This window comes from Notolepis coatsorum (assembly GCF_963971535.1).
Source record: "Notolepis coatsorum genome assembly, contig: SCAFFOLD_3533, whole genome shotgun sequence".
Classification (NCBI taxonomy): Eukaryota; Metazoa; Chordata; class Actinopteri; order Aulopiformes; family Paralepididae; genus Notolepis; species Notolepis coatsorum.
Window position 1 is genome coordinate 1 of NW_028173734.1, and position 17253 is coordinate 17253.

Sequence of the window (17253 nt, forward strand, 5' to 3'; positions counted from 1 at the left end):
AAGTAGTCACGACACTTTGTTGAAAGATTAATAAGAGACCATGTTGAAAGCAGAGAGGGACATGTTTTCTCACCTTCAATTCCTGGCCAGGTTCCATTTTCTGGAATATACATATAGATTAGTACAGTACATATAGATTAGTACAGTACATATAGTACAGTACATAGATTAGTACAGTACATATAGATTAGTACAGTACATATAGTACAGTACATATAGATTAGTACAGTACATATAGATTAGTACAGTACATATAGTACAGTACATAGATTAGTACAGTACATATAGTACAGTACATAGATTAGTACAGTACATATAGATTAGTACAGTACATATAGTACAGTACATATAGATTAGTACAGTACATATAGACAGTACATATAGATTAGTACATATAGATTAGTACAGTACATATAGATTAGTACAGTACATATAGATTAGTACAGTACATATAGATTAGTACAGTACATATAGATTAGTACAGTACATATAGATTAGTACAGTACATATAGATTAGTACAGTACATATAGATTAGTACAACGAAAAGAGGTCCGGCATCCAGCCATTTTATTCTACTTCAATTGTCCGTTAATGTCGACGCACCAGATGACCAAGACAAATTCCGAACACTTTATAATAACACCCAGTTATAAGACCTTTATAAGGGTATTTGTAGATAATGAACTAATCATGAACAAATCATTTATACACATTCGTAAATTATTATTAAATCATTTATAACTATATTTGTATAACATTTACAAATTAGTTCTACATTATTTACAACTCATTGTCAACATTTTTGTACTCGATTTGTTCATCATTAAATAATGTTGTTTAATGTGTAGTAACACATTTGCGGATGCTTTGAAAAATGGATATGAAAAAACGACTATACCTGTACCTCCATTTATTTGTTCACGTTCAACAAATGATTTGTTAAGACATTCCTAAAACGTCTACAAATCATTTGCAGATGCTACTGTGTGCCCTAATCTGAAGTGAAGCCTATTCATCATTAACAAATGTCTAATACGGTTAATTATTTGTTTACCCGTTACAAATGTTGTAGACAGCTTTCGGATACACCCTTCTTTGTGACATCAAACAGTGACAGAATTAGGACTATAGATAAATGCAATTTTATTAACATGTAAAATACATAAGGCGGCTACGTGGCGTAGTGGGCAATGCGCTCGCCACGAAATCTGGAGACGCTGGGCTTGCCTGTTCGAGCCCAGCGCTCCACATTTGCTTTCAGTTTAGCTGGTCGTCCGCACTAATACACATTGGCCGTATTAGGGGGTGGGAAACTGATGGGTGGGGATCGGGCGTTGTGGACAGCGACTCCTACAGGTCGGTTGGTGCGCCTGCGCAGTAGAATCAGGAAGTGTCGGGGGCAGCGTGAGCCTCCCACACGTTACTCCTCGCCACTGAGAGATCGAGCTGCGCAGGTGAAAAGATGCGACTGCTGTTACCTCAAGTACCGGAGGGGACTTGTGCTATGTATGACTTAGTCCACATTGCAGCCGGCTTGTGGGAGGCAAGAAACAGCGTTCGTGACGGGGGAGGGTTGAATTGGATGATACGAAATTGGGATGGAAGAAGAAATAGAAAAATGGGAGAAAAAGTGGATAAAAAAAAAACATGTAAAATACATGTTAATACAATTATTTAGAAACAAATAATTTTAGAATAATTTTTGTGTAATTAAAAACGGAGGTTTATATAAAAAAAAAAGAAAAAAAAAAAAAAAAAAAAAAAAAACAGGCTTCATGGGACACAATTATGAACTTGTTTAGTTTAAGGCTAAACAGGCCTAAATAAGCTGTTCCGAATGATTGGTCTTTGTGATCACAAGGGGGACACAAGCAATCAATTTGCTTTCATTAATCAATTAGTTGTGCTTTATGGAGCCAGGAACACTGCCTACCTAATGTACTGCACATTGTGTACATTTTATTACAGGCTTGGATGTTAAATAATGAATAAAAAATGTGGTGTTTGTTACACCCGCTAGAAACACTGTGGTCAAGAAGGAGGAAGGTGCTGAATAAATATTATATAGATAGATTTTATATAGATTTATACAAAACTTGTTCTATACATTCAATAATAATTAAATAGTTGAAAAGGTAACAAAACAAAATCGAAATGGCCCTTTTGCATTGATAATATTATGACATTAAAATATATTGATAATATTATGACATTAAAATATATTGATAATATTATGACATTAAAATATATTGATAATATTATGACATTAAAATATATTGATAATATTATGACATTATAATATATTGATAATATTATGACATTAAAATATATTGATAATATTATGACATTAAAATATATTGATAATATTGTGACATTATAATATATTGATAATATTATGACATTAAAATATATTGATAATATTATTAAAAAGGTATGTATCTTCTTGTCTAACTCCAGGGAAGATGTTAAATAAGCTAATTTCCCAAAATGTTGGAGTTTTCCCTCGTGTGTGCGAGCGGCCGACCTGCGCGCGGTACTGGTCCACGTTGAGCTGCAGCACGGCGAGCAGGAACCGCATGACGCCGTCCATCTCCTTGGTGAGCGTCTGCTGGATGTCGCGGCGCCGCTGGGTGGGCAGCGTCTGGAAGGTGATGACGTCCTCCGCCAGCCGCAGCAGGATCATCATCACCAGCTCCGTCTGGGCCTCCTGGTGGTGAGACATGGCATGACTTCCTGTCCCCCGAGACCAAACATGGCATGACTTCCTGTCCCCCGAGACCAAACATGGCATGACTTCCTGTCCCCGAGACCAAACATGGCATGACTTCCTGTCCCCGAGACCAAACATGGCATGACTTCCTGTCCAGCGTGAATATTTTAGGCAACCAACTTGTGTTCAGCGTTTCTCTGATTGGCCACTACGCCTATGTGACCGCGGCAGCGCGAGAGAGCGGCAGCGCGGAAATAGGCTGCATTCTATTGCCATGCTCTGCGACAAACTCTAACCTTAACCAGCTCCGAAACAATGCTTAAACTTAACATGCCTAAACTTAACCGGCGAAAGAATGCACGTTAAAATAAATAAAAATGTAAATTGAAGGGAATCGAACTTGTCACCAACGGACCGCAGGATCCACAGCAAGGCAGCGCTACCAGTTGAGCTAGTTTTCGATGTTAAAAGAAGGGGGATTACTGCTGCATAATGCTGCCGCGACAGAGCTGCGCGGCAGCCCCGGCTAGACACAAGTTGGTTGCCTTTAATATTTAGGCGTCCCGAGACCAAACATGGCATGACTTCCTGTCCCGAGACCAAACATGGCATGACTTCCTGTCCCCGAGACCAAACATGGCATGACTTCCTGTCCCGAGACCAAACATGGCATGACTTCCTGATAGATCTCTCTCTCTTGATTCAGAATAATTTTATCAAGGATGAACAAAACTTTCAATGCGAATGGTTGATTTGAATTTCAAGGACTTCTTAACACAATGGCGCCCGACCACGGAGATCTCCGTGTTTCGATTCCACCCGTTGTGGACAGAAGCACGGATATATCCGTGGCAAGTTGTTTTGGCTTTTATTCCATTTTAATAACCTATTCAAGGTCGCCGAGCGGCACTGCAGATGTACCCTACTCTTTGAATTCGAGAAAGTGCAATACCGGCCAGATCCTCTTAGGGGCGCTATCGCGATAATAGAGTGTTCCCTGTGGCAGAAGTTGTCTTTTTTTGGATCTCTAATGTAGTTTTCTACTCATCTGAAGCGATAGCTATTGTCTGTTGCACGGGATTTTGAATTGCGGATTTCACTATGCAATAAGGGGATTTATCATCAGCCAGTGGACATATCGATCTACCAGATGGCGATCGATAACGGGGAAATGCTCGGGGGGATCCAACCGGCTCATGGTAAGATCTTTTTCACGTAAATTACAGCCCGATCGAGCCTTGTTATGATACGATACGATAGGCATATGTGGCTACTTAGACGAACACGGTTATTGGTAATCAATAATAAGAAACGACGCCCCCCGCCCCCCCCCCTTTCATGCATACATGCTTGAGGATCGTGCCGATCATATGCAGTTTGAGTTTTAACTGTAGCATCTGTATAACGGAAATGCCATTGGATATAACCAGTGTTGGGACTAACGCGTTACAAAGTAACGCGTTACAAGGCGGTTAGGTGGTCGAGCGGAGATTGCGTTCGTCACCAGCCCCGGAGCTGTGAGCTTGATTCGCCTGTTCGAATCCAGCTCACAGCTCCGGGGTTGTCACCAGCTTGGCTGGCCGTCTGCACTGATACAATTGGCTGTATCAGAGGGTGGGAGAAGCTGGCGGGGTGGGTCCGGGTCGTTGTAAACAGCGACTCCTACAGTTCGGTCGGGGCGCCTGCTAAGCGCGGATTGGACGTGAGGGGGATAGTGTGGTCCTCCCACACGCTACGCCCTCTCAATGAGAATCCGCGCTGCCAGGTGAAAAGAAGCGGTGATTGGCTGGACGTGTGTCGGAGGAAGCACGTGGTAGCCTCCACTCTCCCAAATGATCTGACTGTGGGGGGTAAAGCGCAGCGACCAGGAAGGGACTGGGAATTGGCATACGACTAACATTGGGATGGGAGAAAATTGGAGGAAAATGGAGGGGGAAAAAGACCAATAATAATAAAAAAAAAAAAAAAAGTAACGCGTTACAGAAACGAAGTTACTTTTTGCCGCAACTAGTACTCTAACGCATTACTTTTGAAATTCAGTAACGCTACTTACGTTACTGAATGGTTTGTTAGTTCGTTACTGCGTTCTTTTTATGTAGATTCATAGCGAGCGTCCTTATTTCGCCTGCGTTTGTTTTGTTTACTGTAGAGACTGAAAGGCGCTATATAAAACGAAGTATTATTATTATTATTATTATTTCTTTCCGTAGCCTCATTTCTGGTTTTCGCACTTCTGATTGGCCACTGACTGACGTTCTCTGACGTTCTCTGACCAGAGAGCGTCAGTCAGTGGCCACTGGCCAATCAGAAATGCGAAAACCAGAAATGCGGCTACGGAAAGAAATAGACGCTCTCCTGTTTATTTCACCTGCGTAGATGTGGGCGTGTTTGTTTTGATTTTACTATAGTATTAGTCTAGAGACCATCATGGCGGCGTCCACTAAATCCAGTTTTGGTACATGGAGATATTCTCAGTATTTTTCCTATATCGAGAGCAAAGAAAAGAACATCTTGGTAAAATGTACGTTGTGTCTACGGGTCCTATCGACTGCCCAAAACAGCAATTCTAATTTACTGAAGCACCTGGAGAAACAACATGCTTCAACGAAGCTAGTAGCTAAGCCATCAGACACACCCGAAGCCACTCCACGCAAGCAACAGCGGCTCGATTTTACTCGAGGGACTGCTAGCCAGGGAGCACGCGACAAAGCAATTGCACGGTATGTTGTGGAAAACATGCAGGCTATTTCGACAGTGGAGTCACCTGCTTTCAAGCAACTAGTGGACATGATACCATGTCCCAGTGGCACACGGCAAATGGGGCGGAAAACGTTTTCCAATTACTTGGATATTGAATATACAAAGATGGAAACTGAGATCAAGAAAACGTTTGAAGGGCTGGACTACACAAAGGGAACTTCAGTTTCTGAAGGAATACTGTGCCATAATGAAGCCACTCACAGTTGCTCTGGACATCCTGCAAGGAGAGGATAACTGTTACTATGGCACCCTCCTGCCCACTCTAGAAGTATTAATGTCAAAGACACTGGGGTCGAAAGATGGTCTGACTGTGGCAACTGGCCTACCTGAAGCCGTAGTGCAGGTAAGAAACATTCATCAACACTTTTGTAATGATCTGCTTTCCCCTCCTCACTGTACAGAAAGACTGCATTAATCAGTGGACACCAGTGCACCGCTCGTTTTTATTACAGCACACATGGTATAATTGTTTACTAAAGGAGAAAAAAATATGTAAACATTAATATTGTTAGCTGAGAGAGAGCACTGATGTAGCCAAAGAAAAAGGGACATTATTTGAACATATTGATATCTTATTTATAAACTGTACTGCATCTACACACTGGGTGCAACATACATAAATAGTAATACTTATTTTTTTGGCAAAATAAAGTTTTAGTTTTGTCATCAGTTGTACATATATTCTCAATTTCTCATTGTCTGTTTTTGTGGCGTTTAAATTATTTTATAACTCATAATAATAACTATAGTTCAAAATCACCTGGTGGTGTACAGCTTTCATGGAAATGTACAGGGAATCTCTCACTTATTCTAACGTCTGTGTCACTGTGTATGTTTCGCAGACTATCAAAAGACGATTTGCATCCGTCTTGGAAAGCAACGATGCAATGCTGGCGGCTGTCACACTTCCCAAGTTCAAGTTAAGGTGGTTGAGAGAGCAGAGGAAGAAAGAGACGGTCAAGGGAATCCTGGCAGCAGAGTGACACAGGTTTGTCTCTGTGCAGCAATCGGCCAAGAATCCCCTGCCTCCAACAACACCACCAGACTCGGGCTCGTCCAAAGAGCAGGACTTTTTTTGCTTTGAGGACAATGAGGAGGGTGAGGAGGACACCTTCAGCACTGTGGAGAGTCAGGTAATGGCCTACTTGAGAACAGCCGAAACAGGGATGGAGATTCTCAAACAGTTTCCCATAATAAAGGAAATTTGTCTGAAAAAAATGCAGCTACTCCATCCAGTGCACCAGTTGAGACTCTTCAGCCTGGGGAGTCTGGTACTGTCTCCAAAGAGGAACAGGCTGTCTGACCAAAGGTTTGAGAAGCTGCTCCTTATGAGGTACAACCACTGGTTCGAAGGCTAAACCGCCACTCAAACATTCATCCAGGTCTTTGCCAGTAAGCACTTTATTTTGTTTTGATTAAGTAGGCCCACATTTGTTATCTGTGCAACATAAAACGTGGCTTAATTTAGTAGCCACAGTGACACAAACAGCACTTTATTTTTTATTTTATTTTTTATAATTTATGTTATATTTCAGAACACTTATTTTATGTAAAAGTGCATTGCTTGCTGGTATTCATACTTGAATTAAAGGAAAAATGCTGTGACTTATTTTTTTATACTTGGACCATATACACAACAGCAGTTGCAACTTGCCTCTATACGAATATGGTGCTGAAACCACTTACATTTTTGCACTTTGATTCTGAATAATATATTCAGATTGTATTTAGTTATTTATTTCAGAATGCCTTGAGGAAAATAAATGTTGTGTTTGTTCTGTTGCACATTGCTTGCTAGATTTCATACTTGAGATATGAAGGGATATTTTAATGTGCAAACACAACAGTAGTTATGGTGCTGAAGCCAATTTAATTTTTGCTTTTTGATTCTGAATAATATATTCAGCTTGTATTCAGTTATTTATTTCAGAATGCCTTGAGGAAAATAAATGCTGTGTTTGTTCTGTTGCACATTGCTTGCTAGATTTCATGCTTGAGATATGAAGGGATATTTTAATGTGCAAACACAACAGTAGTTATGGTGCTGAAGCAACTTTAATTTTTGCTTTTTGATTCTGAATAATATATTCAGCTTGTTTAGTTATATATTTCAGAATTCCTTGGGGGAAACATTTTTGGTTGGGCTATGTTGTTATGTGTGCCTTGTGTGTTAGTTTTGGCTAACTAAGCAAAGCCAGACTGACTATTTTTGTTAGTTTGGTTGGTATTTTTTGGATATATTGGCAGACTATACCCAACTATGACCTGTAGAGGGCAGCAATACTGGTTCTGGCTTGAAATAAATTGGCATTTAAACATTATCTTTGTGTTTGTGTCAGGTTTGTGTTTGTATAGACCACATTGCTTAGCAGAGTTCAGTGATGTGAATGCAAATGAATGGAAACTGTCAAGTTGATTAACATTTTTGACTGTAAGAATCTGTAAGGGTATTAATGGGAGCAATAAAAAAAATGTAAGTAACTAAATAGTTACTTTTCACAGTAACTCATTACTTTTGGGTGTAAGTAACTATTAAAGTAACTAAGTTACTTTTAAATGAAGTAACTAGTAAAGTAACTGAGTTACTATTTTTCAGTAACTAGCACAACACTGGATATAACGTTAGTAACTATTAGCTCTTTATCTCGCCTCCCAGGAAATATACTAGACCAAATGCCGTATAGCGCTTATATTCACGGCGCTATAGAATGAGAACGTATTGATTTTTTTTTATTTTTTATTATTATCTTTTTCCCCCTCCTTTTTCCGATTTTTCTACCATCCCACTGTTAGTCGTTATGCCAATTCCCAACCCCCTTCCTGGTTGTTGCGCACTCCCCCCTACTGTTGGTCCGAGAGGCCGGAGACTGTCACATGCTTTCCTCCGACGCACGTGCAGCCAGCCTGGCAGCGCAGATTCTCACCGGGAGAGTGTAACGTGTGGGAGGTCACACTACCTCTCTCCAGATCCTACGCTCGCTGAGCAGGCGCCCCGACCGAACTGTAGGGGTCGCTGTCCACAACGCCCAGGACCCACCCACGGCTCCCCTCCCCCTAACTCAGCCAAACGAGTTAGTATAGCGATCAGCCCGACTCCCGAGCCAAGGCAATGCCGACTTTCCGGGAGTCGAGACCGCAGCCTCTCGCATTGGAGAACGTATTGATGAAAAAATTATTTCTTTAATCCATTTTGAAGGGACGGTTTATGGTCCCAATTGACAATGAGAATGGACAGATGGCAATACTATAAAGTATAGATTTAGTTCTACAAACAGCCCCAAGTCTGTTTACATTTGCCGATCCTCTTGAGATTTATTAGACGCATCCCAGTGGCCGCGAAAGTGTTAAGCATGCAACGGCCCACATGAGGGGCCCTCTCGAGGACGATTTGCCCACCGGCACTTTGGCAACCTCTAGCGGCTCGCCAATTAAAGCCCCATTTGTTGCCTGTCGCGATAGCCGTTTCATTGGCTGTTTTCAAGGAATTCCAGGCCTCGACTTTTTATTTTATTTTTTTTGTAAAAAAAAAAATCAAGCACTTTAAGCACTTCAAGGACCTTGTGCGAACCCAGTACCAGTCAATGTGAGACAGTCACTCAGCCCCAGGCTGCTGGCCAGAGCCTCCGGTCAGTGTGAGGTAGGGCTGAGCGCAAACGTTCGGGACCTTTGTTCGTTCTAAATCAACATTCGAATTTTTTATTAAATTTTTTTTTTTTTTTTTTACTGCGTCTATTCATTCTGTTTAAACCAATGGGGGGGTTTTCTTCACAGTTGCAGATAAAGATTAGGCTACACTAATATTATAGTATTAAAAGAAACTGATGAGTTATATAACTTATATTCACACTTTGACTGCCGGGAAACGCTTTACAGCATCATTCCCGGCCATGCTCAAGTTGCCGGAGGACGCTGTACAGCGTCCTTATATCAATATTTCAAAAATCTGCGATCGGATTCATATTTCCCCTCCGCTGGCCTGAGATCCACCAGGAGGACCCACTGAGCTCTCTGGTGGTTCAGGAGCGCCATCTGGTGGCCGATCGGCGCAATCGCCAAACAGGAAGTGCTATGGAGGTTGTGCTGGTCGGCCATATTACTTCCGGGCACTCTGTTTGGCTCCCGGGACTCGATCTCGACACAATACATAGCGATCGATTGCCAATAACTCGATAAACAACATGATTTGGACATATATACTATTATACAAGCTGGAAATGGACCCGATATTTCTACATACCATAATAGGTAAATGACTGTTCCACGCTCATCGCCCAACGGCGCGAGGAGGATACGGTAAGATTCAGCGTTATTTTTGATCGTATTCCATATAAACTGTTATGATGAACATATCACCCACACTAGATGAATGATATAACGCTGCCCACGGAATTATAAACGATCCCCCGCCCATCCGGTCATCATCAGATCATACGTAGATCATTCTAGAAGTACGTCCAATTGACATTTTTTATATCGCCCCGATTGCCATCAAACTGTATTTCATCATCAATATAATGCATTTGGGGCTATATATCACGTTCTGGAGAAAGCTGCAGAAAGAGATGAAAACATACTTATACATTAGACCATACTTTACTATGAATATGTGAATGAAAAAGTTTAACGTTGCTACACAATGAACAATACATATAGGACTTTGAATGGGCCCTAATAATGGCAATGTAGCAATAGAATTTAAAAAGTTATAGCCCTGCAAAGAAGGGGAATTTCTCCATAGACAAATAGCGCTGGAATCCACAGTCATTTTCCGGATTTCTGGCCGGCACCCATAGTGTTAAAGAAAGTTGATTTAATAAAAAAATTTAAAAAAAATACTAATTTAATCAGATTAATCACCACTTTATTCAAATTGAGGATTTAGTTTGAGGATATTTATTAACACCTTTATTACCGGCCATTAACACTCCACGCGTTTTCCGGGACGGCGAGCACAATCGATCCTTCAGTTGGCTCGAGGGAAAAGTAAAATGAGGAAACTGGCCAACCCCCCCCCCCCCCCCTTCGTCAGTGTAAAGTAATGGGGTGCAGTTACACAGGGAGAGACGATAGGGGGCGGTATCTTCCCAATTGAGCTCAGAGAGACTCTGCAGCACTAACCCGAGGCTCGATTGATGAAATATGAATTAAAATCGCCAATAAGAAAAACAAACGCTATATAGCGTCGGGGGCACTCAAAGGTCGGCATGAACTAGCGACAAAACGCGTCCGTGGCACTCAATGTGTTAAAAAAGAAAAAAAAACATAATTTTTTTTATTATTAAAAACCAAGGTTCGAACATCCGAAGTTCGAATCCCAAAAACAGGCTTCGGGGAAACAGCCCTTCTTAGTGTGAGTCCCTCCCTCCCCCCAGGCCGGTCAGAGGCCACGCCCTCTTGACCCTCTCCACCACTCACTCACCCCCAGGCCGGTCAGAGGCCACGCCCTCTTGACCCTCTCCACCACTCACTCACCCCCAGGCCGGTCAGAGGCCACACCCTCTTGACCCTCTCCACCACTCACTCACCCCCCAGGCTGGTCAGAGGCCACTCCCTCTTGACCCTCTCCACCACTCACTCACCCCCAGGCCGGTCAGAGGCCACTCCCTCTTGACCCTCTCCACCACTCACTCACCCCCAGGCCGGTCAGAGGCCACGCCCTCTTGACCCTCTCCACCACTCACTCACCCCCCAGGCTGGTCAGAGGCCACACCCTCTTGACCCTCTCCACCACTCACTCACCCCCCAGGGCGGTCAGAGGCCACGCCCTCTTGACCCTCTCCACCACTCACTCACCCCCCAGGCTGGTCAGAGGCCACGCCCTCTTGACCCTCTCCACCACTCACTCACCCCCCAGGCTGGTCAGAGGCCACGCCCTCTTGACCCTCTCCACCACTCACCCCCAGGGCGGTCAGCGCCTCCATCTCCTTCAGCATGTCGGGCCAGTGCTGAGGCCACGCCCTCTTGACCCTCTCCACCACTCACTCACCCCCAGGGCGGTCAGAGGCCACGCCCTCTTGATCATCTCCACCACTCACTCACCCCCCAGGCTGGTCAGAGGCCACGCCCTCTTGACCCTCTCCACCACTCACTCACCCCCCCAGGCCGGTCAGAGGCCACGCCCTCTTGACCCTCTCCACCACCACTCACCCCCCAGGCCGGTCAGAGGCCACTCCCTCTTGACCCTCTCCACCACTCACTCACCCCCAGGCTGGTCAGAGGCCACGCCCTCTTGACCCTCTCCACCACTCACTCACCCCCAGGCTGGTCAGAGGCCACGCCCTCTTGACCCTCTCCACCACCACTCACCCCCAGGGCGGTCAGCGCCTCCATCTCCTTCAGCATGTCTGGCCAGTGCTGAGGCCACTCCCTCTTGATCATCTCCACCACGATGCGCGAGAGGACGTCCTTGATGTGGTTCTCCTCCTCCAGGATGGAGTGGGTCCCCTGGCAGGACACACGTGGGCATCGTGTCAGAGAAGATACTAATAATAATAATAATAATAATAATAATAATAATAATAATAATAATAATAATAATAATAATAATAATAATAATAATGAACTTTATTTGTAGAGCACCTTTCATACAGAAACTGCAGCTCAAAGTGCTTCACTACAGAAAAAAGACATAAGGCATAAAATGAGCACATAAAGTGCAACTAGTGTCGTCACGATTTCGAACTTCGATACGATACCTTGAAAAGTATCGATATTCGATACCATTTTCGATACCATGGGGAAAAAGGTTATTTTCTTTTGGAAAGAATGATTATTTTTATTTTTTTTATAAAAAATTAATATAAATATATAATATATATATTTTTTTATATATTCGACTAAGAGGTTGGCCAGTCGACTACGGCTCCTTTCGACCGATTAGTCGACTAATCGGCTAATAGGGGTCAGCCCGGCTAATATATACATTCATTCCAATTATTCACCCGTTCTATTCTCCATCCATAGCAACACTATATTATCACCGACATCCAGTTGGGGGATCCCCCCTCTGAACGGCCCTTCTGAGGTTTCTCTCCTCCACGTCGCCTGTGGTGCTTTTTTCCCTTCCTATTCCTAGATTTTTAGTGAGCCGTTCCTCATCTTCACTGGGGAGAGTCTGGGGGTGTTGTTGCATAATATTTGGATTTTATGGGTTTTCTTTTTAAAATCTTCATCTATTGTGATGTTTCTTCTTGACTTGTACAGCCCATGGGGGGAGATTCCACGTGATCTCAGGGCTCTACAAATACATTTCATTTGATTTTGACAACAGAGCCGCTCATACTTACATTGGTTAACAGCTGCATGGCATAATTCTTTAACTGGACTTTCTCGTCTTGTTCCATGTTGTTCCACTGGAACCTGTGAAGAGAGAGAGAGACGACAAAGGTGACGTTCTGGCAGGTGCCTCAGGTTTCTACCATAGTGTCGGAGGGCCGGGGCGGGGCGGGGCGGGGCGGGGCCGGGGCGGTTCATTGGGTTTGAATTCCTTTGGCTTCCAGGGCGGCTACGTGGCGTAGTGGGCAAGGCGCTCGCCACAAAATCTGGAGACGCTGGGCTTGCCTGTTCGAGCCCAGCGCTCCACATTGCTTTCAGTTTAGCTGGTCGTCCGTACTAATACACATTGGCCGTATTAGGGGGTGGGAAACTGATGGGTGGGGATCGGGCGTTGTGGACAGCGACTCCTACAGGTCGGTTGGTGCGCCTGCTGCGCAGTAGAATCAGGAAGTGTCGGGGGCAGCGTGAGCCTCCCACGCGTTACTCCTCGCCACTGAGAGATCGAGCTGCGCAGGTGAAAAGATGCGACTGCTGTTAGCTCGAGTATCGGAGGGGACTTGTGCTATGTATGACTTAGTCCACATTGCAGCCGGCTTGTGGGAGGCAAGAAACAGCGTCCGTGACAGGGGAGGGTTGAATTAGATGATACGAAATTGGGATGGGAGAAAATATAGAAAATGGGAGAAAAAGTGGATCAAAAAAAAATTCCTTTGGCTTCCCACGGTCATGAAAACTAGGGCTGGGCGACTCTTGCTCAAATGTGAATCACCATTTTTCTCTAAGAATTGAGATCACGATTCTCTCACACGATTCTTGTTTTTTCAATAAAATCATTTATTGCACTATTTTCTTAAACAGACAACATAACATAATATCAAAGTGCTCGACTTAAACATAACATATGAAAGTGATCGACTTAAACTTGAAAGTATCTTGTAACACATAACTCAAGTCAGAATCGTCATCATTTAAAAAGGTTCAGTAAAAAAAATTATTAAAAGTTTAAAATTTTTTAAAGGGGAACTATTTTACTATTTCTTTCACTATTTGGGCACTTTTACACAATTCCTGTGAGTTTATGGAACACCTCTGTAATTTTTTATTTTTTTTAATTCATTGTTTTGTATTTCTAATCAAGTCCTCAAAAACAGCATTTTTCTACCTCAAGATCTTAAGCCGTTTTGAGGCTGGGCTCCTAAACCACTGTGTGGCCTTCGAAGCATCTGGGACATTAACATGCAGCGGTGTCTCTCTGACATCACAAATCATCACATTTTCAGATGACTCAGTTCAGTGAGGGTGAATATTGTGAGAGGAGAATTGGAAGAATGCGCCAATATGAGAATTAGAGACATAGATCATATTAATATAAGTCCACATAGCTAGGAAACAATGCTAAACACTGAAAAAGGCCATTTATAAGATAGTTCCCCTTTAACAAAAGAAAGAGATTTTATTTCGATTAATCGCCCAGCCCTAATCGAGATGAGATTATTATCGTGGCGCACGCCATGTGGCTCTCATTTTGTCTTGTGTTGTAAATGCAGCACACCCTTCCTTCACAGTGACCCCCTCAAACAGTAGTTTCCGCTCGCCTTGAGAGGGGAGGTGCGTTTCTACTAGGGGTGGGAATCGCCAGAGACCTCACGATACGATACTATCGCGATACTTGGGTCACGATACGATAGTATCGCGATACTAAATGTATCGCGATACTAAATATATCGCGATACGCTGAGTATTGCGATATTAATATTGCGATATTTTTTAAATTTTTAATTTAATTTATTACCTTTTTCAACTGCAAAGTAAAACTTTGTCAACATGATTTATCTAATAAAAGAAGTTCAGTCTGTTCATCTCACTTCAATCATTTTTATTGCAGAACATTCAAGCAGACGGATGTAAACACTGTAATCTGTGTTGAATGTACCTGACAAACTGAACTGTTTGTATTACAGTCATATTCCAACTTAACTGAATGCACACGTGTGTGTGTGGACTACTGTACTATTACAGGTATTGAAATGAACAATGCAACTTCCTTATACAAAAATAATAATAATTTTATGAATAATTAAATATCGATATATAATTTAAAAAAAGTAAAAAAAAAAAAGTAAAACAAATTCAGTCGTCGTCATGTGATGTTCTCAAATCAATGACTAATTGTGTAATCTAGGGATGCACCGATCCGATATTGCCATCGGATATCGGCCCCCAATACGACTAAAATAGCTAGATCGGGTATCGGAGACAATAAAAAAAAGAAATAAAAATATATATATAATTTTTATAATAAATAACAATTCAGTACATTTATATCTGTGTTAATGTGTTACATTTAGTTTCACTAAATTAGGAAAGTCATCATCATAATTTATTTATTCGTACATGGAATTACCACAGTCCAACAGTACATATTAATATAACTCACCAAATCCCATGACCGAAAGGAACAGGAAGAAGAGAAATTCTTATATACCTGCCCCTACACACATACACAGCGATAGACTTATTGTGTAAAACCAAACAGAATATACCCATTTTGCAAAAATGGAAACATCAACACAACTAAATTAAATCAACATAAATAAACCCATTTTGTGTATCTATCAGTCAAACTACATATTTAGGTTCATTCATTTATATATACACACACACACACACACACACAGTTAGAATCTTTATTTATGTCCACATAAAGACAATGTTTAAAGGACACAAATATTATCAGTGTACTTGTACATTGTGGGTTATTCTGATACATTCGTGCCCAAATTGACAGTGGCAACCAAAGTTACACAAACACATGGATGATGAACCTAACAATCTACACACAGCTCATGGATACAGATAGCAGCGTCTTCTCCAAATTACCCAGCTGCCAATAATTGCTGACACTGAGCAATATCTTGCTAATTGTTTGGCTCTTCTCTTCGGAAGACCGGCCATCTGAAGGCCTCTAACACCCAACTTATGAACATGACCAAGGCTTCCAAATATGAAGACTAAACGTTTACAGTTGTAGCCAAGTTGTGATATGGTATGGTCTAGAGATGTTCCGATACCATTTTTCCCTTTCCGATCCGATTCCGATACCTAAGCTTTGGGTATCGGCCGATACCGATATTTATCCGATACCAGTGCATAAAAAAAAAATTTAAAGAAAAATTATATAAATTATATATTTTTTTTTTTTTTCAGATACTGTTATACTGTTTTTTAGTAATAACTAGAGCGTATGGTATTTATTCAACAACAGGTGATTGTATAGATTTGTATTAGTATCATTAATCAATGAGTATGGGCTGCAGCACTGCAGATATACCCTACTCCAATGATCCACACGGACATTAAACGGTGTTGCACTCGCTACTCAGTGGCTCTGCAGATATACCCTATTCAGTCTGTAAGTGTAAGCTAGTGGCAGATAGACCGTTCATGTTGTGATTTTTGATGCAAAATAAATATTCAACTTTCTCTTTTGAAACTCCGCCTCAGACTCTTATCCTTTGGCACTTGCTGTACTTTGCTTGCAGGTCTGCAGCCATTATTGCTGGATTATGTGAATAGCACCAACTTTAGACACGGTAACGTTATCAAGCTAAGCTAACTGACCTAGCTCGCCTTCCCGCATCGACATTAAGATAACGTTAGTAATAGTCAGCTAACGCTAGTCCGTAGCTACTTAACTTAAATACAATTCACCGTGGGTGCATTATTGTTGATAGACGGTCACGGACAGTGTTAGGTCCTGGAGAAAGGACAGGCGATCATCTGATTTGATGTAACGTTAAAAGCGGATGTTCCAACTAGCTATCTTTCCAGCTAATGCTATCATAACACCAGCCAAACACATCCCGATTCCCGTCCGAGCTCCCCGTCACACCGCACTGTCGGGGACAATGGAATTTAAGAAAGTGTATCTGCTGTTAAAATGAAACAGCATCACACTTTAAAACATGTTCATTTTATAATCCTCACTCTCCGCAGGACTCGGCAGGAGATAAATTACATCATGGGATCGGAGGCTAGAATTTACGTGTACTCGCCGATACCGATACTAGCATTTTAGGCAGTATCGGCGGCATTTCCGATACTAGTATCGGTATCGGAACAACTCTAGTATGGTCTAACAGTTGATATTTTAACATTTTGGTTGTAAAGGCTTCCTCTAGACTGTAGTCAAACGTACAGCCAACTTCTAGGATGAGAAGCTCTCTGTTATTCTCATTAACAACAACAACAACAACATCGGGGGTGTTTGCTGAAATACCTGAGAACAGTGAATTGTCCCTACACAGATTGAACATATATGGCTTCACACTGGTGTGTTAATACAGCTTATATGTTGCAGGTGACCCGAGTGTGGAACTGACACTGTCTGCAATCAGATCCACGATCCTATCATGCCTACAAATGTAGAGCCCTTTGTATGCATGACAGCCATTGAGGATGTGAGACATGGTTTCTGTTGTCTGTTCGTGACCGTGGTGTATGCAGT

At 42.2% G+C, this 17253-nt stretch overlaps 1 protein-coding gene across 1 annotated transcript; it reads right to left on the bottom strand.

Annotated features, from left to right (window-relative positions):
- Positions 1–73: 73 nt before the first annotated feature.
- On the bottom strand, positions 74–12830 carry LOC311247719 (exportin-5-like; the record flags this gene model as incomplete). Its single annotated transcript, XM_084338725.1, has 4 exons — positions 74–100; positions 2526–2708; positions 11778–11915; positions 12758–12830. Coding segments are annotated over 4 exons (421 nt in total), but the record flags the coding sequence as incomplete, so codon positions are not given.
- Between the last annotated feature and the right edge of the window lie 4423 nt (positions 12831–17253).